The sequence below is a fragment of the Struthio camelus genome, chromosome 14 (genome assembly GCF_040807025.1).
Source record: "Struthio camelus isolate bStrCam1 chromosome 14, bStrCam1.hap1, whole genome shotgun sequence".
Classification (NCBI taxonomy): domain Eukaryota; kingdom Metazoa; phylum Chordata; class Aves; order Struthioniformes; family Struthionidae; genus Struthio; species Struthio camelus.
In genome coordinates, this window is record NC_090955.1 from 5,743,783 (window position 1) to 5,766,265 (window position 22,483).

Consider the following 22,483-nt stretch of genomic DNA (forward strand, 5'->3'; position numbering starts at 1 on the left):
CCCCCCTCCCCTATTTTTCAAGCGATTCCTGGTGGTGCTGTGGTCTCCATGCATGGTCAGTTTGTACTGTTGTCGTCCCCGCGTTTTGTGATCGTGTGAGAGCTTTGTGCCCTAAAACTTTTAGAGCCATTTAGATCCTTTGCTGCTCAGCACTGCAACGCCAAACTGAACCAGGAGGCAGTCTTCGCGAAGGCACCCTGAAGCCTCAGTTTTGCAGCTCCGCAGCCCAAGGCTCCCCACCACGGTGCCTGCGCTGGAGGGACGGCGACGCGCTGGGACAAGCACGGGGTGATGGGTCAGGGCCATCCTGGAGCCACCCTGGGGGCCCACCTGTGCCCTGCCCATCCCTCCTCTCCCGGCCCCGTCCTTGCCGGCAGGTTTGTCCCTTTCCCTGCCTGTGTCCCCTTCCCCTCTTTTGTCCCTTGTCCCCTTGAGAGTCCCACTGATGACCTTCACCGTCCCTCCCTCTCGCACCCCTCCTGGGGCTCCTTGTCCCCTTGTTGGTGTCCCCTGTCCCCTCACCTGTGTCCCTCTCACCCCGGTGTCCCCTTTCCCCTTGTCCTGTGTCCTGCTCACCCCTGGTGTCCCCTTGCCTGTGCCCCTCCATCTCACCCCTGGTGTCCCCTGTCCCCTTGTCCTGCATCCCTCTCACCCCTGGTGTCCCCTCACCTGCGTCCCTGTCCCCTGGTGTCCCCTGTCTCCTGCGTCCCTCTTACCCCTGGTGTCCTCTCACCCATGTCCCTCTCATGCCTGGTGCCCCCTGTCCCCCATGTCCCCTTCGCCCCCATGTCCCCCTCTCCCCCGTGTCCCCCTCTCCCCTGTGTCCCATCCCTGTGTCCCCTGTCCCCATGTCCCCCTCATCCATGTCCCCATGTCCCCCTCACCCCCGTGTCCCCCTCACCCCCGTGTCCCCTATCCTCGTGCCCCCTGTCCCCCTGACCCCTGTGTCCCCATGTCCTCCTCACCCCTGGTGTCCCCCTCACCATGTCCCCTCACCCCTGTGTCCCCTGTCCTGTGTCCTCCTCACTCCTGTGTCCGGTGTCCCCTCTCCCCCATGTCCCCTGTCACCATGTCCCCCTACCCCTGGTGTCCCTATCCCGTGTCCCCCTCACCCCCGCATCCCCTCACCCCCGTGTCCCCTGTCCCCGTGTCCCCTCTCCCCCGTGTCCCCTGTGTCCCCATGTCCCCCTCACCCCTGGTGTCCCCCTCACCATGTCCCCTCACCCCTGTGTCCCCTGTGTCCTGTGTCCTCCTCACTCCTGTGTCCCGTGTCCCCCTCACCACCGTGTCCCCTGTCCCCCGTGTCCCCCTCACCCCTGGTGTCCCTGTCCCGTGTCCCCCCCACCCCCGCATCCCCTCACCCCCGTGTCCCCTGTCCCCGTGTCCCCCTCTCCCCCATGTCCCCCTCTCCCCCGTGTCCCCTCTCCCCCGTGTCCCCCTCACCCCCGTGTCCCCCTCACCGTGTCCCCCTCTCCCCCGTGTCCCCCTCACCCCCGTGTCCCCCTCACCCCCGTGTCCTCTCACCCCCGTGTCCCCTCACCCCCCTGTCCCCTCTCCCCCGTGTCCCCTCACCCCCGTGTCCCGTCCCCATGTCCCCCTCTCCCCCGTGTCCCCTCTCCCCCGTGTCCCCTCACCCCCGTGTCCCCCTCACCCCCGTGTCCCCTCTCCCCCGTGTCCCCCTCACCCCCGTGTCCCCCTCTCCCCCGTGTCCCCTCACCCCCGTGTCCCCTCTCCCCCGTGTCCCCTCACCCCCGTGTCCCCCTCACCCCCGTGTCCCCTCACCCCCGTGTCCCCCTCTCCCCCGTGTCCCCCTCACCCCCGTGTCCCCTCTCCCCCGTGTCCCCCTCTCCCCCGTGTCCCCTCACCCCCGTGTCCCCCTCACCCCCGTGTCCCCTCTCCCCCGTGTCCCCTCACCCCCGTGTCCCCCTCTCCCCCGTGTCCCCTCTCCCCCGTGTCCCCCTCACCCCCGTGTCCCCTCACCCCCGTGTCCCCTCACCCCCGTGTCCCCCTCACCCCCGTGTCCCCTCTCCCCCGTGTCCCCTCACCCCCGTGTCCCCCTCACCCCCGTGTCCCCTCTCCCCCGTGTCCCCCTCTCCCCCGTGTCCCCCTCTCCCCCGTGTCCCCTCACCCCCGTGTCCCCCTCACCCCCGTGTCCCCCTCTCCCCCGTGTCCCCTCACCCCCGTGTCCCCTCACCCCCGTGTCCCGTCCCCATGTCCCCCTCTCCCCCGTGTCCCCCTCACCCCCGTGTCCCCCTCACCCCCCTGTCCCCTCTCCCCCGTGTCCCCTCTCCGTGTCCCCTCACCCCCGTGTCCCGTCCCCGTGTCCCCCTCTCCCCCATGTCCCCCTCTCCCCCGTGTCCCCCTCTCCCCCGTGTCCCCCTCTCCCCCATGTCCCCCTCTCCCCCGTGTCCCCTCTCCCCCGTGTCCCCTCACCCCCGTGTCCCGTCCCCGTGTCCCCCTCTCCCCCATGTCCCCCTCTCCCCCGTGTCCCCCTCTCCCCCGTGTCCCCCTCTCCCCCATGTCCCCCTCTCCCCCGTGTCCCCTCTCCCCCGTGTCCCCCTCACCCCCGTGTCCTCTCACCCCGTGTTCCCTCTCCCCCGTTTCCCCCTCACCCCCGTGTCCCCCTCACCCCCGTGTCCCCTCACCCCCGTGTCCCCTCTCCCCCCTGTCCCCTCTCCCCCGTGTCCCCCTCACCCCCGTGTCCTCTCACCCCCGTGTCCCCCTCTCCCCCGTGTCCCCTCGTCCCCGTGTCCACCTCCCCCGTGTCCCCTCGTCCCCGTGTCCCCCTCACCCCCGTGTCCCCTCTCCCCCATGTCCCCCTCTCCCCCGTGTCCCCCTCACCCCCGTGTCCCCTCACCCCCGTGTCCTCTCACCCCCGTGTCCCCCTCACCCCCGTGTCCCCTCACCCCCGTGTCCCCCTCACCCCCGTGTCCTCTCACCCCCGTGTCCCCTCACCCCCGTGTCCCCTCTCCCCCGTGTCCCCTGTCCCCGTGTCCCCCTCTCCCCGTGTCCCCCTCTCCCCCGTGTCCCCTCTTCCCCGTGTCCCCTCACCCCCGTGTCCCGTCCCCATGTCCCCCTCTCCCCCGTGTCCCCTCTCCCCCGTGTCCCCCTCACCCCCGTGTCCTCTCACCCCATGTCCCCTCTCCCCCGTGTCCCCCTCACCCCCGTGTCCTCTCACCCCCGTGTCCCCCTCACCCCCGTGTCCCCTCTCCCCCGTGTCCCCCTCACCCCCGTGTCCCCTCACCCCCGTGTCCCCCTCTCCCCCGTGTCCCCTCGTCCCCGTGTCCACCTCCCCCGTGTCCCCTCGTCCCCGTGTCCCCCTCACCCCCGTGTCCCCTCTCCCCCATGTCCCCCTCTCCCCCGTGTCCCCCTCACCCCCGTGTCCCCTCTCCCCGTGTCCTCTCACCCCCGTGTCCCCCTCACCCCCGTGTCCCCTCACCCCCGTGTCCCCCTCACCCCCGTGTCCCCCTCTCCCCCGTGTCCTCTCACCCCCGTGTCCCCCTCACCCCCGTGTCCCCTCACCCCCGTGTCCCCCTCACCCCCATGTCCCCCTCTCCCCCGTGTCCCCTCACCCCCATGTCCCCTCACCCCCGTGTCCTCTCTCCCCCGTGTCCCCTCTCCCCCGTGTCCTCTCACCCCCGTGTCCCCTCACCCCCGTGTCCCCCTCACCCCCATGTCCCCCTCTCCCCCGTGTCCCCCTCACCCCCGTGTCCCCCTCTCCCCCGTGTCCTCTCACCCCCGTGTCCCCCTCTCCCCCGTGTCCCCTGTCCCCCGTGTCCCCCTCACCCCCGTGTCCCCCTCACCCCCGTGTCCCCTCTCCCCCGTGTCCCCTCACCCCCGTGTCCCCCTCACCCCCGTGTCCCCTCACCCCCGTGTCCCCCTCACCCCCGTGTCCCCTCTCCCCCGTGTCCCCTCACCCCCGTGTCCCCCTCACCCCCGTGTCCCCTCACCCCCGTGTACCCCTCTCCCCCGTGTCCCCTGTCCCCCGTGTCCCGTCCCCGTGTCCCGCGGCCTGCCCCCCTCTCCCCCCGTCCCTCGCCCCCCCCCGGCCGTGTCCCCGTCCCCGTCCCGGTCCCCGGCGCCCCCCGCGGCGCGGCGGGGGCGGGGCGGTGGCGGCGGCGCGGCCGAGGGAGATGGCGCTGCGCCCCCCCGCCCCGCCGCCGCCGCCATCGCCGGGCCCGGAGCTGCCGCTGCACTCGCCGTGGACCTTCTGGCTCGACAAGTGAGTGCGGGCCACCACCACCACCACCACCACCACCACCACCACCACCGGCCGGCGGCGGGGCGGCGGGGCCTGCGCCGCCCGCGGCCTGCGCGGCCTGGCCCGGCCCCCGCGGCCCTTCCTGCCAGCCTGCCGCCTGCCCGTCTCCTTCGTCACCGCCCTGGCCCCGGCCCTGGCCCCGGCCCTGGCCCTGGCCGGCCGAAGGAGACCTCTCTCTCCTCCCAGGGCCCTTCGTGAACGCCGGGGCAGGCCCCTGCGCTGGGAGCAGCGGCCCGGCGCGGTGGGGTCTCCGCAGGCCGCCGGGCAGTCCCCCCGGCTTTACTGGGTTGTAGCATGACTTTAAAAAAAAAAACAAAAAAAAAATTGTATTTTTTATTTTAAATTTTCATTTCGCTGTCTCTCACACTTTTAAAGAGCAGGGTTTCTTCCTACTAATTCCCCCCCCCCCCCGCCATGATTCCACAATCAGCTACTATTGTTTCTTTAATTATAAAACTAGGAGCGTATGCAATTTTTTTTGGGGGGGGGGGGCGAAAAAAACCCCCCCACCACCACCAACAGTCACCTTCAATTTTCAGAAGTTCAGGGTGTCTTGGAAAAAATAAGGGGCCAACGGCCCAAACGTGATTACTGATATATACGCAAAAAACCTGTTGTGTTTTGTTTGCCAGCAGCAATCACAGAGTAACGTCAGGGAAGGAGGAGGACAGCAGAAGGGGTGCTTCATACAGCTAAAAGCCGTGTAAGGCATTAAAAGGGACACCGGAGGTAGCTTTTAACGCGCAGCCATGAGCATAACCTGCTGCCGCGCGCGGAGGCCCAGCGCGGCGGCTGCCGGGTGCATCGGCACAGCCACGCCGATCTGCAGCTTTCCCTGGACTGCAGCCACCTGCCGGGTTTGTTTTTTTTTTTTTTCTCACTTACTTCAAAAAACACGCGGCGTGGGGCAGCGGTGCTTTTCTGGTGAGATGCGGTTGATTTTGACTGCCGTCGCGTACCGCCCCGAACTTGGACTGAAATGCAGGAAGAAGTGGCTCTTGTGAATCAGGCTAAAGACCTGCTGAGGTGGATATGCAGAGTGGCCTTTTTTACTGTATTACTGTGAGAGAAGTCCATAACTTAGGTTCTGAGAGCTCCAAAATGTATCGTTAAGTGACACTGTTAAAATACATACCCATCAGCTAAACAGTGCTATGTATAGCAACTGGTGATACGCTACTAAATAACTGCCTTAGGTTTAATGACCTCACCTTTATAAAATTGTCACATGATGTATCTCCTGCTTCAGCAGTGCGTGTCTTTATCTCACATCAGCACTTATTTCTGTAAACGCCTTAGCATAAGCATAGCATCTGGAAGCTGTAATCCTGTGAGCAGGTCAAGTTTGTTATCATTGCCTCATGTATGGTATTGGACATTTGCATTTCCTGTAAGCACTAAGCCTTTTCTTAGTGTGGGTGACTACAGTATGTACCATCTAATACCGCTTTCGCATGTATTACCCCATATTTGTTTTAGGAAAGTGAGAATGGTGAAAGTAGGTGGGAGAATATTATTCACCAGTCTGACAGGTAAGATGGTATGTATGATCTTCAAATGTCAGGCGGTCAGCCCATTCATAAAAGAAGTGAGAGAAGCCATCAGCTTTTCCTCTTAAGAGAAACGAGATTTTCTTTTTAATTGTAAAAATTTCTTAAGGTCATTATGCTAAAGGTCCTACAGCCAGGAGTTTAGATCTGCTGTTTGGTTTTCCATGCTGCAAGTCTCCAAGTGCATACCTGTGTGTCCCATTGGTAGTGCTTTTGCATGCGGTGCAGTGGTGGCATCACAAGACGTGGGATATCAGCAAGGCGGGCAGATGCCGTCGGTGCTTCCTCGGGAAGCGGATTCACGCTGGAGAGCTTTGCTCTCGCGTTCGCTTCAGTGAGGCTCTGTGTTGGTGCTGGGTCCCGTTCATAACAGTCTCTGGCTTTTGAATGAAAGATTGCATTTCTCATTTTTGCAACTCTTGTCTTTCAATTTTTCAGCAGTCTTTCTATTTTTTACAACAAAATATGGGTATGCCTCAGTGAATATAACAAATTAAAAACAAGGATTAGAAATCTGGTCATTGTATTCAGGTTGTGTAGCGCATTCAACATGAGGACTGCACAAAAGGAAAAGTCAGATGCGGTGACCATCAAGGATTCCGGTGTCATCGATAACAGGTGCTGTTTGGCATTGGAAACCATCCCTTAGTGGCATTTTGGGAGGTAGATATGGGTTTGATCTTTGCGTAAATATAAAGATGTGAACCTGATTGCACTTTTTTCATGTATATATGGGCATGAAGCAAGTAGCCTACTTTGTAAACCTTGCAAATCACAGCTGTAGTTTAGATGGGGTGTTATATGCCATTTTATGTTTAATGCCACACTGAGTAAGCCTTTCCCTACAAAATAATAAAGAAAATTTACTAGCATTAGTAGCTGCCTGATTTTTCAGCCTCACCGTGAGAAGCTGGAGGTTTTGTCCGTGGTTACAGTTTTCGGTACAATGTGTGTGAATGCACATGCGGTAATGGGGACGTTACGTGCCTTTGCAAAAAGACATCTTTTGAAAGCCTACCTGCATCCGAGCTGCTAGTATTGCTAATGTACCAATTTCAGCCAACAGTAAGGAAAATATCAGTTCCCTTCTTTACAAATCAGTGCTACCAAGAAAAGAGCACAGATCGCATTACAGTCTGGTACAAAAGTCTAGCTGAATTTTGTCAAAGATCCCCTTTCTTCAGCTGAAGTCTGAGTGTACATCTGTACAGGTCGGACTGTAGGATCAAGGCTGGCCTGTCATGTCTTCTTGCCTGACTTCTAGAAGTGATTTTAAGTTAGTTTGTTTCTGTGGTAAGACCAGTTTAACTTTTCTGCATCTGGTTTTTGGGAGGAAGAACATGCTAATAAATGTTATCAAATGTAATGTGATGCTATTAGTCTGCTCTAGGAAAGTGAAAATGTTCTTAGAAAACACATTATATGTTTATTTTTCTCGCTCCGTGTTACACTGGTGAGTTTTATATAAATAAAGTTTAGTAGATAAGTTCTTGTAATTGAGCCATTTTTATAATAATTGTGAGTTTTTATAGCTGAACACATCAAATGTTTGAAACAAAACTTAATACTTTCCCTTCTTCCCTATAGCAAAATCTTATTTATCTAGAATCATCTATTTCATCTTTTAAAGCTCATGAGTAGGTGGCTTACAATGAAAAATGATGGTTAATATTATACAAATATGCAAACCAGTAAATGCATTTTGACAGGCTTTGATAGCTTGAAATCCATCTTTTGTCTGTATTCAGAATGGATTACTAGATTTGTTTAGTTTCCACAGCATGTTTTTGAGTATATGCTTTGGAATTAAATATTTTGCTTATTTGTACCAAAACTAGTTGCACCTAAATACTTGCAGTGGTATTTTCTGAAATGCTCAGCTGCTTTTAAAGTTGCTCCCACTGAGGCCATGATAAGATTCCTGTTGGGAAACAAAGGCCAACGTGAGCACATTTGAGCACATCAGAAGTCCTACCCTTAATTCTTTGTAGGGAAACAGAAGAGCTACAGTTCAGTGCTAGACATTAACATAAGTGCAACCACCTGGAGGTGTTTTATTCATGGATAAAACAATGGAATTTATCTTTTTATCTTTGTTCATTACTCATGGCGGAATAATAAAGAAGTCATTTGAAACTCATGTGCCATTTTGTGCTGATTTAAGCTAAACTTTTCCTATGGACTCAAATTCAAAAGGTTACTATTTCATGGGATTCAAGGCACAAAAACGAATCGGTTGTCGTCTATGCTGATCTACGGAGCTTATGGGTGTCTATCACAGAAATGCAGCACTTCAGATATGTCAGCGTTCTGTGGTTTTGCAGGAAACCACGTGCTTTTTCCTGTTGTTGTCTGTAGCTTGAGTACTTTGTTTTAATGTCTGCCGCTTTGGCTGGCTGTGACTGATATATTGTTTCTGCCTTGGACTCCTGCGTTAATCCTATTTTATGCAAGTGTAACTTCTCGTAGTGCAGTAGAAGGTGCAAAACTGAAACTTAAATTGATGCATGTTATCATTTTATAATTTACAGTCCTTTCAATAGTTTGTTTTTCCTAGTTAATCAAATCATGAATTGGGGTTTTGATTGTATACAGAAATAATAGGTTATAAATAATCTAGAGGTATAGCAGAGTATTCCTGATAAATTTGAACATTTTAAAAAGATAAGCTGAATATAGCATATAAAAAAGGGTTAGTTGGGTAGTTGAATAGTTATTTTGGCGTTCTCTTCATCTTTTCTAAGTATTTTTTTAATAAAAAAGCTTTGGGCATTAGAGGTGAGACCCAAAAGATGAATGACGCTTTCCAGAGTGGGATGAAAGGCTGAAATAGTGCTGTGTAGTCTTGTGGGCATGAAGCGCTTGCCGAGCAAGTTACTAGAAATAAAAGAATAGTCCATCACCTTAATTTTTTTAAATAAATGGTCTGCTAGTTGGTTGTTTTCTTCTGCCAGCTGATCACATAGTTTGTCCGGAATACATTATTTACAACTCTCAAAATTAATCCTTTGATGACCTCAGAGCTGAATATTCTGTATTTCTTAGCTGATTCTTAGCTGATTTTTGAAATGGCATTAAAATTGCTAAATGGCTACTATGAGTACCTGAATAACCTTTGGTGGCTGTTGTTACAGAATACCTTTTTATCTGTCATTTGAATAGACTTTATTATCACAGCATCTCAATAGCAATATCAATGTCGATATATAGAATGATGATGCTGTAAAGCAAAGTTATAAAGCCAAGTTAACTCTGTACACCTTGCTGGCTGTCGAGTTAGCAAACTGGCAGAAGTAGTATGTAACAGAAGTGATTTCTCTGGCAGTGGTATGAGACATAGAGAAGCAAAGTTATCCTGGTTTCACCTGTGTATGTACATGAAATAATATTTGAGAGGTTCTGCTTTCTGTCAGCGCTACTGTTAAGTAGACATTTCTACACTGAAAAAGTTGAGAGGGGGTTCTCTGCCTTTTTTGTGTGTATTTTTAAGTCATTCATTTTGACAGGTGCCTTCACATAACGTTGGCGCTAGTATTAGGGTTTTGAAAATGTGATGCTGTTTTAGTAGTTTTGCTTAGGTTAGTTGTTCAGTATCGTCCTTTATATGTATATCCAGTTTTCGCCCCAGAACCTGAGTTATATCTTTAACAGCGGCGAGGTCTCCTAGTGTATTCCTGAATGCTTTCATGCTGATGGGATGTATCGGGGTGAGACGCCGCATAGGTGGGGGGGTTCCTGAGGTCTCTTTTACCCTTATCCTTAGCTCTTTCTGCAGCAGGTACCTGGGCAACAACTTTGTTTTTCTCTCTGTTTCTTAAATCTACTCTCTTGCTCCTGTTTCCTGGTCCAGTCGTCTTATACACTTGTGTTTCCTTTTCTTTTTCTTTTTTAAAGGTGAAACGGAAGGTTGCTTTGTCTCAAAATAAAGATTCTGTTGCGATCTTCGTTCTGCTTTAGAAATAGCACTTTTCAGTTCGGAGAAGGAAATGTTTCCAGTGCTCACACACTGAGTACGCCTTTACCATTTTAACTTCACGCCCCTCAAATCCTACCTCAGCGATGCTGCGGTCGCAGAGGACGGGTTTTAGGGGTTCGCCGTGCCTGCTTGGTGCGATCGAATCGTCGAAGCGCTGCGCGGGCCCCCGAGGCCGGGGGCTTGCTTTGCTTTTGTAAAGGAAAGGGGCCGCAGCGGCCAGGCCACGCGGGGTGTGAGCATCCCGATGGGCTCCTGCGGGTTCGGGTACCACACCGGTTACGTGAGTTTGTAGTTTTGTGCCATCTAGCGGTGCGTGCGAGCAAGCAGAACTTCAGATTGAGAATGTAATCAATTATATAGCTAACCTTTCTCAAGAGAAGGTGGAAGTATGAAATGCTGAGCGTATTTTTAAAAGGCCAAAGGGAGATCTGGGTTATACTGAATGCATTTAAAAAGAAATCTTGGATGTTAGCTTGAATTCAGTTGCTGATAACCCTTAAAATTCAAGATATTTTTTTAATGCCTAAAAACAGAAATGAGAGTGGGGTGGCCTTTAAAAGGAACCCAGTTCTTTTTGGTTTAAAATCTTAATTCACCTGTCTAATTAAAACATAACTTTGTAAACTACCTGACAAATCTCAATTCATCCTAAAGCATATGAACAATTACATTCCTATTTTTAAATGAGTAACGATCATCTAAATTGGAGTTTATTGTGTAACTTTGACATGGGAATGTTTCAGCTTCTTGCTAATACGATTCACTTTTCTCCATCCACCTCCCTCCCTTGCCTCCTGCCCCCAGATGAGATACATATTTTTATTAACCTCTACTTTTTTTCAAGGTCACTTCCTGGTACTACAGCTGCTGAATGTGCATCAAATTTGAAGAAGATTTATACAGTACAAACAGTACAGGTAAGATCAGCTTTGGTACAGTAGTTCCTACACATGAAAAATGAAGCTTAAGGTGTGAAGTTACAGTAACACTCCTATGATGAGTCATACTCATGCCTTCACTCACCTGAGGTATGAAATGTAAGTACTGCTCTTTGTATGTGGTATCACTTAGTCATTCTTTGAATTTTGTTTGGCTCTCCAGACCGGAAAAGGATGAAATATATTCATTTCCTTCGATCAGACAAGCCCACTCTTCTTAATCATTCCGGTTTCCTCTTTTACCGCTATTAGATTGTTGTACTTGATGCATTTTAAGTGTTTTTCCTGCTTTTTCTCCAATTGTTCTTTAGTACAGCAAAGTTACATCTTATGGTTGATTTTCCTGTCTCTACCCTTGAGCATGAACTGGCTTATGGTTAGGTACTTTTACATCATGGGATATTTGCAGCAATGAGAAATCATCCATGTTTCTACGTCACCTAGATTTAAATTTTCAGTGCCCATCAGTAAGCATCTCTTGCAGGTAAAACTTCATTTCTGTTTTACTGCCAGAGTTGGTGTGAAGTAAAGTGAATTGGTATTTGCCTTACCTTAATGCTAAGCTGACCTAGTTCACTAAATCTCTGAACTTCTGAAATGATGCTAAAACCTTCCCTTTGGAAGAACTCAGCCATGGTAATTTTCTGTAGCTTTAAGTGAAGCTGTCTTAGTAACGTTTATACACTTTGTAACATTACATGAAATGTCTCCTCTCAGCTGATGGACTTAAGAGATGAACTGGTTTTAGAAGATTTCTGGAAACAAAGTTATCAGTGGCAGTACTTTGTCATAAAGCATGCAAATCTGAGGTTGTTCTTTGCAGGTCTTGGGGGCAAAGTCTCTTTCCCTGCCTGTTTTAGCAGAATGTCCACATCATTCAGGCAGTGAAATCAAATTTGACAACGCAAGTGGGTTCATTTCAAAATGAGGTTGAACCAAGCGTCATCAGCTCACCCATCGGATCACCCATTTTTGCTCACTTTTCCATTTTCCCAGGGAAGTAAGATATTGCACAGGGCAAGGACTGCACAGCAGCAGTCTGGGGCAACTGGTGCTTGTGAATATGAGTCCGTTGCATGGTAATTCTTCATTTACACATCTCTTCTTTGATCAACTTCAGCAGATTACTTCAGCAGCTTAGCATTAAAAGATCAAAAACGGGACGCACAATATAAATGTTCCTACTTCTCCTGGATTTTCATATCTGTTTTTATATTTTTAATAGCTTTCCTTCTCTTTTAGTGACTGGATAATGGAAATGGCTCTTGGGTAGAATTGCCAAGGGCCACAGAAAATTGTCACATAATGTTGCAATGTTTGGGTTTAAAGTTGTACTTATATTTAATGTTACATCACTGCACGTTGCTGCAACATACATCTTTAAAATCTTTAAGAAGTGAAATTGCAACAAATTGATTTCAGAGCATTTTTTTTTTTTTGGTAAAGTAGAAGGTAATAGTTCTCTAGGATTAAGATATGTGATGGTTCTAGAGAAAATCAACAAAGGAAGTAAATCTGCATGAAATTTCTTCTTATGTGTTAATGCAACTATACTTTTTTTTTTAAAGAATTTCTGGAGTGTCTACAACAACATCCCTCCTGTGACAAATTTGCCTCTGAGATGGAGTTACCATTTAATGAGGGGAGAGAGACGGCCGCTTTGGTAAGTGTATTATCATTAGACATTTCTGGGAGTGGGCAGTGAAAAACATTGAGTATATGGTGAAAGGAGGCAGGAGTGGGACAGAAGTGTCTTGTCACTTTTGCCTGCAAATGGCTGGACTTAGGCGATTTCTTTTGTAGGTCTATTAGGATCTTGTTAAGCTTAAAAGTTGCTTGTACTAAAGAGAGTCTATATTAAAAAGACTGTAACTTAATTGTTCACTTTTGAACATAAACGTAAATAAGAAATTAAATTATGAATTAAATATTAATGAATTACGTCTCTGAATTTCAATTCAAGAATACACAGAAAATATTTTATGGTACATTATGCTTTCATGTGGGTTGCTAGTATTTGAGTGATTTTTAACTTACAATTTTTTTTCTCTCTACTGAAGATAGCATAGTAACAATGCAAATGACTGATGCTCCTTGCCAGTTTGTACCCGTACAAAAGTATGGTTCATATGCCTATAACTGTTTATACAGGCTTAGATTAAAGCTAACTATAACTGTGTAACTATGCCATTAATATGTTGCAGCAAACTCCTGCAAGATTGTAGAACAGAAATGGAATAAAGTATAAATCGTTGTTATTTTCTTTTCAGAAGTTGAGTTTAGCGTACTTTCTTCCTGATAAAATTCCTTGACTTTCTAATTAGATAGCTTTAATATTTTATAAGGAGATTTTATCTTTTTGCCATCGTTTGCACTAGATAGTGGTTGAATTAAAGTTCTTTCACTTGATCATAGTATATCTAACTGGATGTTGACTTACTACAGAAGGTTTCCATCCTAATCTGAAGAAGCAAATAATTTTCTAAAGTAAAATATGTCTGAAAACATACAGTAGTTTTCTAAAAATACTGCAACTGATCAGAATAGCTAGAGTGGGTTGAAAGAAATATTGATGCCTGTACAAATCAAGTAGGCAGTGGTGTGCAGGTCTTGATATCTTTGTCAGGATGGGTAGGAACATTTTGGTTTTTTCTCTATTTTTAGTTTTGATTTGTTAAGTGACTAGTAGGGGTGTGAAATGCAAAGATCTTTTTTGAAAATGATCCATCTATTTTACGACTATCAGAATAAATGTATATACTGTATTTTAGGAAAGGGATTGCAAGATGTTGATATCATCAAAGCCCACGAACTTTTCAGTAATTATTGCACAGAAGCATTTCTCTGATTACGGTTACAGTGTGCTGGCTAATTGCAGCATTGTTTTTAGGAGGAAAAACAAATTCTGGAGTGCAAATTGAGGACTGCAGATTTTTGAAGGTGTCGTTCCAAAGTTTACCTCTCTTCTTTCCCCGATGTTTGTCTGGATTGGTGGAGCTCACTGATTAAGGGGAATCTTTATAAGTTTTGTATTGAACCCTTGTAGGTTTAGATATTCAAAAGGTGAATTTTAGGGTATGCCTGTGAAAACCTCAACTTTGCTTTTACAGAGTTTTAACAGAAAATGAAAAGCCCTAAGTGTAAAACTTATAAAAAGAAGAGTGACAGAATAAACCTGAAAAGTCTACAGGTTTGTTGTTGTGCCTTTGCCATTATAAAGCAGTTTAGTGATCACGTCTGCCCTGACCCCAGACAACTTCAGTCTTTACTTCAGTCTTTTTTCTAAATAAGGACAATTAATTCCTAGCTGTCACAGAACTGAAATGAAGTGTGTTCACGTTCTTCTGTTAAACCGAATGAACTTGAAAGTAACGAGTTGCTTATGTGAAAATATGCCAGAGTTTTTCCAAAATAAAAGGTTACCATAGCAAAACATAAAATTGCTTTGTGGCCTGTTCCCATATAGTGTGCAGCCACTTCAAAGACAGTCTGTGGTCAGGGAAAATATAAGTATTTTCCAACATACAAAACTGAGGAGAGGGATTAGGTGTTAAGAGATGCGCTTCATATGAACAATGAAAGATTTATCTCTGATGTCAAAAGTCACAGCTTGAGTCATGCTACCTGGACTTAGTAATTGCGTTTCAAATGGGGTTTTTCTGGGAAAATTAAACCCCAGGCATATGTTTATCTAGGTGTGGATTTGAATGTTTATTTTACTAATATATTTCCCATAACCAGGGAAGAGGAAAGTAATTCCAAAGGAGGTGTATGGAAAATGAAGGTCCCTAAAGAAAGTACGGTACGTAATGCTCACTTTTTACTTAGAAATGATTTAACAAGGGGGTTCCTTTAAAATCTCTAAAATAAAGCTCTTGTAAAGTTTTTCAGTTTTAACGTCATCCAATGCAACAACCAAACACCATTTTAAAGTCCGTAGCCTTTTGTTTCAAGGGAGTGAGAGAGCATTTCTTTTTAGCTAATTCAGTATCCTGATTTTGATGATATTTGTGACTGTATGGTCAGTCAAGTGAAAGTTGAAGTGTTGTACTCCATTCCCATTGGGCAAGCATAGTATTTTATAAGTGCCTCTGTTTTCAAGATTCTGTGTGTTTACAGGTATGCAAAACAAAATATAAAAATCTTTTCCTGGTAATACTAAATGCTAAGTTATAGCCAGAACCTTAGTGATACTCTTCAAGAATCCACACACAGTTCAGCACGACTGCCAGGGTTTCGCTGAAGTGCCGAGTGCAGCTAAGCTCTCTTTTGGGCTCAGCAGGACTATTTGTGCTTAACATGCTTATATGCACCTGTGTTCAGATGTACGTAGCACTGTTTGCACTCTGCCTTTCTCGTGCCAGTTGAAGACTAAGGCTTTGTTGCCGTGGATAGCTAATCCCATCTCATGGCTTGCTCGCACTGGAAGGGGGAAGATCTTGCTCATTCTCCTTTCCCGGTTTCACTTGTTCTGGCTGTGGTGCTCATCGGATCATTCTGTGAGCCAGTTTAACACACAAAGATGGCAGAAAAGCAATTTTTTTTTTAACTTAATCAGGATGTGACCAGGAGATATGTTTGATGCGTGTATGGGGTAAAGGAGAAAAGAGGAAGAGTGGGGTAGTCCCCTTTGCTGGCAGCAGTGAGCTATCACATCACCTTGTGCATGTCTTGTGAAACTGTAGCACTTTTTTATTTGCTCTTTTTTATTTGCTCTTTTTTATTTGCTCTTTTTTATTTGCTCTTTTTTAAATTTGCTCTTTTTAAAATTTGCTCTTTTTTAATGTTAAAATTTAAGAGCGAAAATCTGTTCAGGCATGTCATTGTTTTAGCCTTGCTGAAACAATTTTTCTGTGTTCCGGGCTGTGTGCCCCTATTAAAAGCATGTGAGTAACTTTTCCTGTGAACTGTCACAATGAAGAGATTTGACCTATTCACATGTGTTATTTATGTGTGTAAGTGTGTTCTGGATCAGGCCTTCAAATGCTAAAAGTGAAGTGCAAGAAAAATGTGACAGCCTTGCAGAAGGCATTAAACGCTGAAAGATGGTACTTGAAATTTCAGCCAAAAGTTAATTGATTTTGCCTGTGGGCTTTTTTTTCCATATGTGAATTGCAGCTTTCCTCCCCTCCAATCCTAAGTGATCACAAAAGACTGACATTTTCTTTTTCCTTTTATAATCCAAAGTGTGAATATTGTCAGAAGTGACAAGTGGTTTGAGGGCCTGCGTTTTTGGGTGGTGAATTTAGAGACCTCAGAGACATGTTTTTCAGAGGCTGAATGATCGCCACTTTTTGAAATAAGGGAACTTTCTGATCTCTCAAATTGAATGTCACAGATCCCTGGTCACTTCTGAAAGGTTTAATTGGAGATGAACTTGAGCCAGCTTTTAGTACCTTTTTAAATGGGGTAAATGATATCTTCATGCCTATTTCTCATTTGTGGCTTCTTATTTCTGGGGTCACACATCCACACGGTATCTCTTTGGCTAAGGAGAACTGCCTTGTACAGACCTAAGTAGAAAGGATGATCTGCTATAGCAGTGCTTTGGTGAGGGTGTGGAGGGAGGGAGATGTAGTTTTCCTAAAGATAACAGTCTTTCAGGTGGTATGACAAACTGACTGACAAAATACTGACATTTGAAAATGTTTTTGCATGTGTACAGTGACACTTCTGTATGTCAATTTTTAATACGAAAACTAATACTTTTTAGATCCTCATAAGCCTGATCCTGCAACTGCTTACTACTGGATGAAGTGCTTCCTACCCATGAGACCATTAGGACAACTCACAGTAGTGAGCACTACGCCTGGTAATGAGAGTATGCATGGTCAGTCTCAACATTCATATATGAACTCTTCCACCGGCAGGCAAAATACATCATGTCAAAGATTGTCACACTGACATCTTCAAACTGCCTCATGATGCATTGCATCAAATAGTTCTTTCCGTAGCCTAGATCTCTATTATGCATTGGATTAGTTGATAATTATCGAGTCTCAGAAATGCATGATGCTCATCCTTTGCATCCTAGAAGATGTCTTAGAAGCACTCAGAAACTCCATTAAAGCAGTTTGTTGGTTTATCTTCTTCATAGCTGCTTGCTTTTTGTTTTAACCTTGGTGCATTTGATTTTTTTTTTAATAGTACTAAAACCCAAGCTAACTCGAAATAGCAGAAGACAATTCCTTAGAAGCAGTATATGAAAAAGTAATTATGGTGGTATAGAAAAATACAGATGTTGCCATATTCTAAAAAAAAACCAAACAACCGCACACCTTGTAATATGTTGGAAAACAGATCCCAAGTTTTGAATGCTCTTTGGCTTAGGTGATAACAAATGTCAAAAGCAAACAACAATGTAATTAGCCTAACAGAGCCAAAGAAAACTGGCTGATAGCTTTTTTTCTCCTGTTTTAATTCTCTACTTAGCATTTAAATTTGTTGAAAGATGAACTTATTTCATAGTCAAGGAGAATCACACATGATGTTTAAATATAAATCCATTTAGTTTACTGGTAAGGTTTTCTGGTACTTTCCTTAAAGTGGATAGTAATTATTTTCCATAGAAACAAATCATCACGGGTAGAGCTTTATGGTGTTTTTATCATGTGAAATTCTTGGGAGAAATCTACTTTCATGCTTTACAATAATTAGTGCATTCAGGATGAGTCATGGACACAGATGTAGAGAAGGTAAATTTATACTTAAATATATAAAATGTTTATTAAAACAACTCTCTGTTATGGTATTTATTATCAGAGTTTAAACTTGCTCCAACTATACTGAAGAAATGAATGATATAATACACTGTGCAACTGTTCATTTGCATGCAGTTCAGTGCACAATATACATTTGTTCTGTCCAGAAAACCACAGAAAGAGAATGCGCTCAAAACTGAGCTAGCAAACCTAACACTTAAATTAAAAGATAGTAACACAGTAGTAACTTTTTTTTTCTTCTTAGGCTGCAGTTTGGAAGGAGCTACTGTTAGCAACTATTGGAGAGCAGTTTACAGACTGTTGTGCAGCAGGTAACTTTTTAAAGTAACTTAAGCTAGCATCACAAATACTGGGTTTGAATGCAGAATATGGGAACAGTACTAAAAATGTAGGACAGGGCAGGAAATCTATTGGTACCCATTTGTCACTAAAAGGAGGACAAGGTTTTCTGGCTGTCTCAGGGCAGAGCAAACTCTAGATTTGAGTTCAACAGCTTGCATCTCTTGGAAGCCAACAAGTTTTCTAGAGTTTAAATATCTGTCTATTGGCCAGCGTTCAAATGGTTAATGCTGATTCCACAGTGTCAGGATTCTGGAACCCTATAATTAAATTTTCATACTAGATTGCTTGTACTATCTCAGTTGGAAGTGGCTAAATTAGATAGACACCCACATTACCCCTCATGGTCTCTGTTGATTCTCCTGAGAAGCTTATGAGTTGTCAGGGGAAGCAACAGAGAAGACCTGAAAAAGGGGAGCTGAGTGTTTTGCCCATGGTTACATTAAACTCTTGTAGCAGAGCCATGATCCAAATCTGGGTCTCCTGAATCCTACGTTAGCGCTCTAGCCAAAGGTGGTATTTTCATTGTCACTTAAAAATATTGCTTAGGTCAAACTTAGTCTTTAGTGTAATTGTGTTTACATAGAAAAATTTAAAATACCTTGCTGGTTTACTGGAAAACAGTCATTAATCATCCAGAAACTAGTACATGATTTTGTTCAGGTGTAATAATTCAGTGAAGTCATTTTCAGAGTAAATTTCATCTCTATGCTTGCAAGCTTGCATGTTTTGTTTGGAAACGGTCGTCAGGAGGGGCTTGTGAGTGCTGTCTTGCCTGAGATGTATCATCAAATGCTATATCTTAGTTATGAAAAGCAAGTATGAGTCTGTGACCATGTCATAAGCTAAGGTTCAGTTGCAGAACTGTTTCTTGTTCCTGGGTAAAGCAAATGATTAACTTGTCAATCCAGTGGCCTACAGGGAATGAATTCCGAGAACTGATCACTAAGCTAACTTTTCACTTTAACATGATATTTTCAATCATTTCTTGCAACCGTATTTACTTCTCCTAGACATAAATGTATATTTGAAGTGGCTTTTATTTAATGATAAGGAATATCCCATTAGGAAGTGTTCCATCCCTGCTTTATAATTCAGGAGAAAAGAATTCAGTGTCTCCAATTCACAGAGCAACTCAGCAAAGATTTTTCACACAAATAGCATCTCTCAAACGTAGAGCAGGCATATTGCATTAGGTTGCTTCTGATATGTTCAGCTTGGTTGTTTTGTTTTCTTTTTTCTAAAAGGGTTTACTGAGCCAGTTTCTCAGATAATATATTTCCTTGCTTGCCTGACTTACTTTCAGGATGATGAGAAAGAGAGTACAAGCCTCAAATCCTTTATCTGCAAAAGACATTTCTAGTAGGTGCTTTTTAAAATCCTCCGTATGCATAGTTGAGCTGTTATCAAGAAGAAGGGAGAGTTTCTGCCCAGGGAAGGGGGGGAGGTAATCAGTGGGAGGAAGGTAGAGGCAACCTTCCTTTTCAGCAGCATCACGGTCTCAGATGGAGCTATCCACACAACTGTATCCGGAGGATTTCGTACCAAGAAGTGCTTCTCCGCTCAAGTACAGAGTCACCAACACTGGTTAGCAGCAGCAGCAGCAGCAGGCCTGACTGGTTTTGTTAATTTTTTTCTGCTGCTGCTTTGACAAAACGGAAGGGGAAAACAGAGCAATACAGCTTACAGTTTGGAAAAACTAATGTACGATCTCCGCCAGGCACTGTTCATGGGGTATTAGTTGTTTTTTCCCCCAAAAATTTTGCTTACTATAGTAAGTTGCTGAAGTAAATTACCTTTAGTAGTTTATGTTACTAACTTCAGTGAATATTGTGATTGCCTTCTAGTCAAGGATAAGAGTGCGACAATAAGGATGAGTAACCCTGTGACAATTTATTAAAGCTATTGTGAGGTAATATTTACAATAGTTTCTATGAGTAATAATGTTTGTTTCTCGCTGGTAACTGTTTTGTCTGGTTTCAGCATTGGTGTTCTCTTTGTTGGAGATTGCTCTCTTTCATTGCTTGAGTTTGTTCAACTTTTGGGCAGTGTTTTATAATACATAAGTATCAAATTAGACATATCTCACTTTTAAAGAATTCTTTAATAATGCTTCCTGTTCTGTGCAGATGATGAAGTAATAGGGGTTAGCGTCAGTGTTCGTGACCGTGAAGATGTTGTACAAGTCTGGAATGTGAATGCCTCTTTAGCAAGTGAAGCAAAAGTTTTAGAAAAGATATATAAACTTCTACCACACACGTCTTTTAAAGCAGTGTTCTATAAACGTAAGTATTTTGTATTAGTTCATTTCTACCCTCCCTAGAGAAATGAAGTACTAGCAGGATATTTCCATGGGCATAACCTGCTTGATTCATCTTTAAAGATTTAGAAATATAGCATCTGTCATTGCATTCAATTTTTTACTTCAAAGTTATAGATGGTTATGTCCCTTCAATGTAAGAATTAGCAATCCTTCAAAGTATAGAATATTTTAATTTAATTTTAGAATATACTTGATTTCATATTTAATATGCCAGATTCCTAAAATGAGTGAGGTAAATTTCTTGATAACTCTCAAGATTGCATGCTTTTTAATTTAGATATTTATGTGGTGCAACCGTTTACGATCAGGATTTTAAGGGATGTCTTATTTTAGGCTGTAAATAAATGTACTATCAGAATAGTCTGTTCCCAGAATCGCTTGTTTGCATGTTGTGTCTTCCTTGACCGCACATCCATTGTTATCTTCTGTTTTCATCTTTTTAACTTCTTGGCAAAGCTTACATGACAAAGTTTACACTTTTTATTTTTTCCTTTTTCCCCTTTGTCTTCCCTAGCGCACAGAGAACATCATGCGTTTGAAGGCCGACGTGGAAAACAGTAACTGCAGCCTGTACCAAGCTCGTTCTTTGTTATTTAGTGTTCTGAAGCGCTCTGAACGGGGAGAAGGATGGGTGAAGCCCTGCAGGAGCACCACATGCAGCGTCCTTTTGAGCTTCTAACGTTTCAAATTGGGCTATTGCTACTGAAAATGAGGAAAATGGTTGCCTTGATTATGAAATGCGCCATTCATTACTTCTTGTTTGGCTGTATTTTTAGTTCTTCGTTGTTTCTTCAAAAAGATACTTCAGTCACTTTTTTTTGGATCAGATTATGTTTCTCTCGTACTGTTTCAGTAAGAGAGAAAGCTTTCATTTTTTCTGTACTGTACGTAGTTAAGTGCAAATGTGCACAAACATGCTGTGCTGCTTTTTCTAGATGTGCTGTACATAGAGGAATACTGGCTTGATGAAATGTGTTTTCAATTTTTGTTTTGAAACATTCCTATCATGTTAAGATTTACTCACTGTCTTTGTCCCAAGAGAGGAAGAAATTGCACTGCGTTATTCTAATATAGCATGTAATCTGGTCTTGCACTGGCAATAGCACACATACTGTAAGAGTAAATAATAGTCACTGAGAGACTAAAGAGAACACACTTACATTAGGACTAACCCTCCGCGAGATGACGTTAACCGGTGTTTTAACTTTAGTAGTTTCAAAAGAACACTTATTCAGACTGAGAGATCTTTCAATAGGAAACCCTACAAACTCTGCATCTCTCTTACTTTAAGAGAGGATGGTGTTTTTAATGTTTGTATATTGTATGCTTCCTTACGATATTTTTCTGTACATTCATGAAAAAAAGTGTCCTGAATCATTCTAATGCATTTGCCTAACTGGATCCATCCCTCACAATTCTTAGGTTGTTTTAGGCCTATGCATCACTGTCAGAATTGCTGTTGACTTCAGTGCAAAGGGAAGAGATCCCATCATATGTAGTTTCAAGCTATCATGGCACCTTAAGTGAGTTTTTTTTTTTATTTACAGAAAAGAAATGTATTTTGTTTTGCAAAGTGAATGTGAATATGAACCATGCTATTCTTTTAAATGTTTGTCTATGTTAATTATTTGGAGTGTCAGTTTGTTTTACTATACTACCAAAGATTAATATAGTTCCATTTACAAGAAGAAGCTGCAAAGTAGAGATGAATGTACACTCCACTGAGCATTACTTCATTGTTAAGAGTTTTTGTTTGGCAACTGTTCAAATTGCACTGATTTCCACATGTTTAGTATTATTAAAAGGCAGCCATTAGAATCAAATAAATTTAAAAATAAGAACCACATTTGAGGTTTTTTACAACTTCACCTTTATTTATGAATTAAAGCTGTGCAGTTAATGAGCATTATTAATTAAACAAGTTTTCTAAAATTAAATGTCTTGCTTCTGTAATTGCTTTCTGAGATTAAATGTTATTGGACCTTCTTTTTCAAACCTGTGTATTTTTCAGTGAAACTTTTTTTCAGAAGCTATCTACCTTTTGTTCATAGATAAAAATGTCTTTTAAATGGATTTTTTTTGTTAAATCAGAAAGGAGGCTTAAAATTTAGTAGTGTCTCTTGTAGATTTTCAGTTAATACTTAAGATGTTTTTCTTACAGTTCTTTATATACTTTATAAAGTATATACATAGACTGAGGTTTCAAAATAGAAAATATAGAGACTATTACTAGTTTAATTATTTGACATTTTATAGTTCATATTGTTGCAGTGACATTATATGATTAACTCTGGTTTTTACCACTCTGCTTTTCTAAGATGCATCTAACGCCACAAGGATTTCTTTTTTTGATATTATTCCCTTTGGATTACCC

At 44.7% G+C, this 22,483-nt stretch overlaps 1 protein-coding gene across 13 annotated transcripts in view; it reads left to right on the top strand.

The window, feature by feature from the left end:
• The window catches only part of EIF4E3 (eukaryotic translation initiation factor 4E family member 3), a 37,010-nt gene extending 14,908 nt beyond the window's left edge, over positions 1-22,102 (top strand). For 9 of the 13 annotated variants that reach the window (XM_068906997.1, XM_068906989.1, XM_068906988.1 and 6 more), the window contains 6 exons: positions 10,632-10,704; positions 12,294-12,388; positions 14,467-14,527; positions 17,692-17,758; positions 19,916-20,071; positions 20,624-22,101. In XM_068906997.1, the coding sequence (XP_068763098.1) occupies positions 10,632-10,704; positions 12,294-12,388; positions 14,467-14,527; positions 17,692-17,758; positions 19,916-20,071; positions 20,624-20,670 (499 nt within the window). In that variant the 3' untranslated portion in view covers positions 20,671-22,101. Of the gene's footprint in view, positions 1-4,104; positions 4,223-4,896; positions 4,965-10,631; positions 10,705-12,293; positions 12,389-14,466; positions 14,528-17,691; positions 17,759-19,033; positions 20,072-20,623 lie in introns of those variants that run through there. The other 4 variants (XM_068907000.1, XR_011134443.1, XM_068906998.1 and 1 more) reach the window with 4 other exon arrangements.
• The last annotated feature ends 381 nt before the right edge of the window (positions 22,103-22,483 follow it).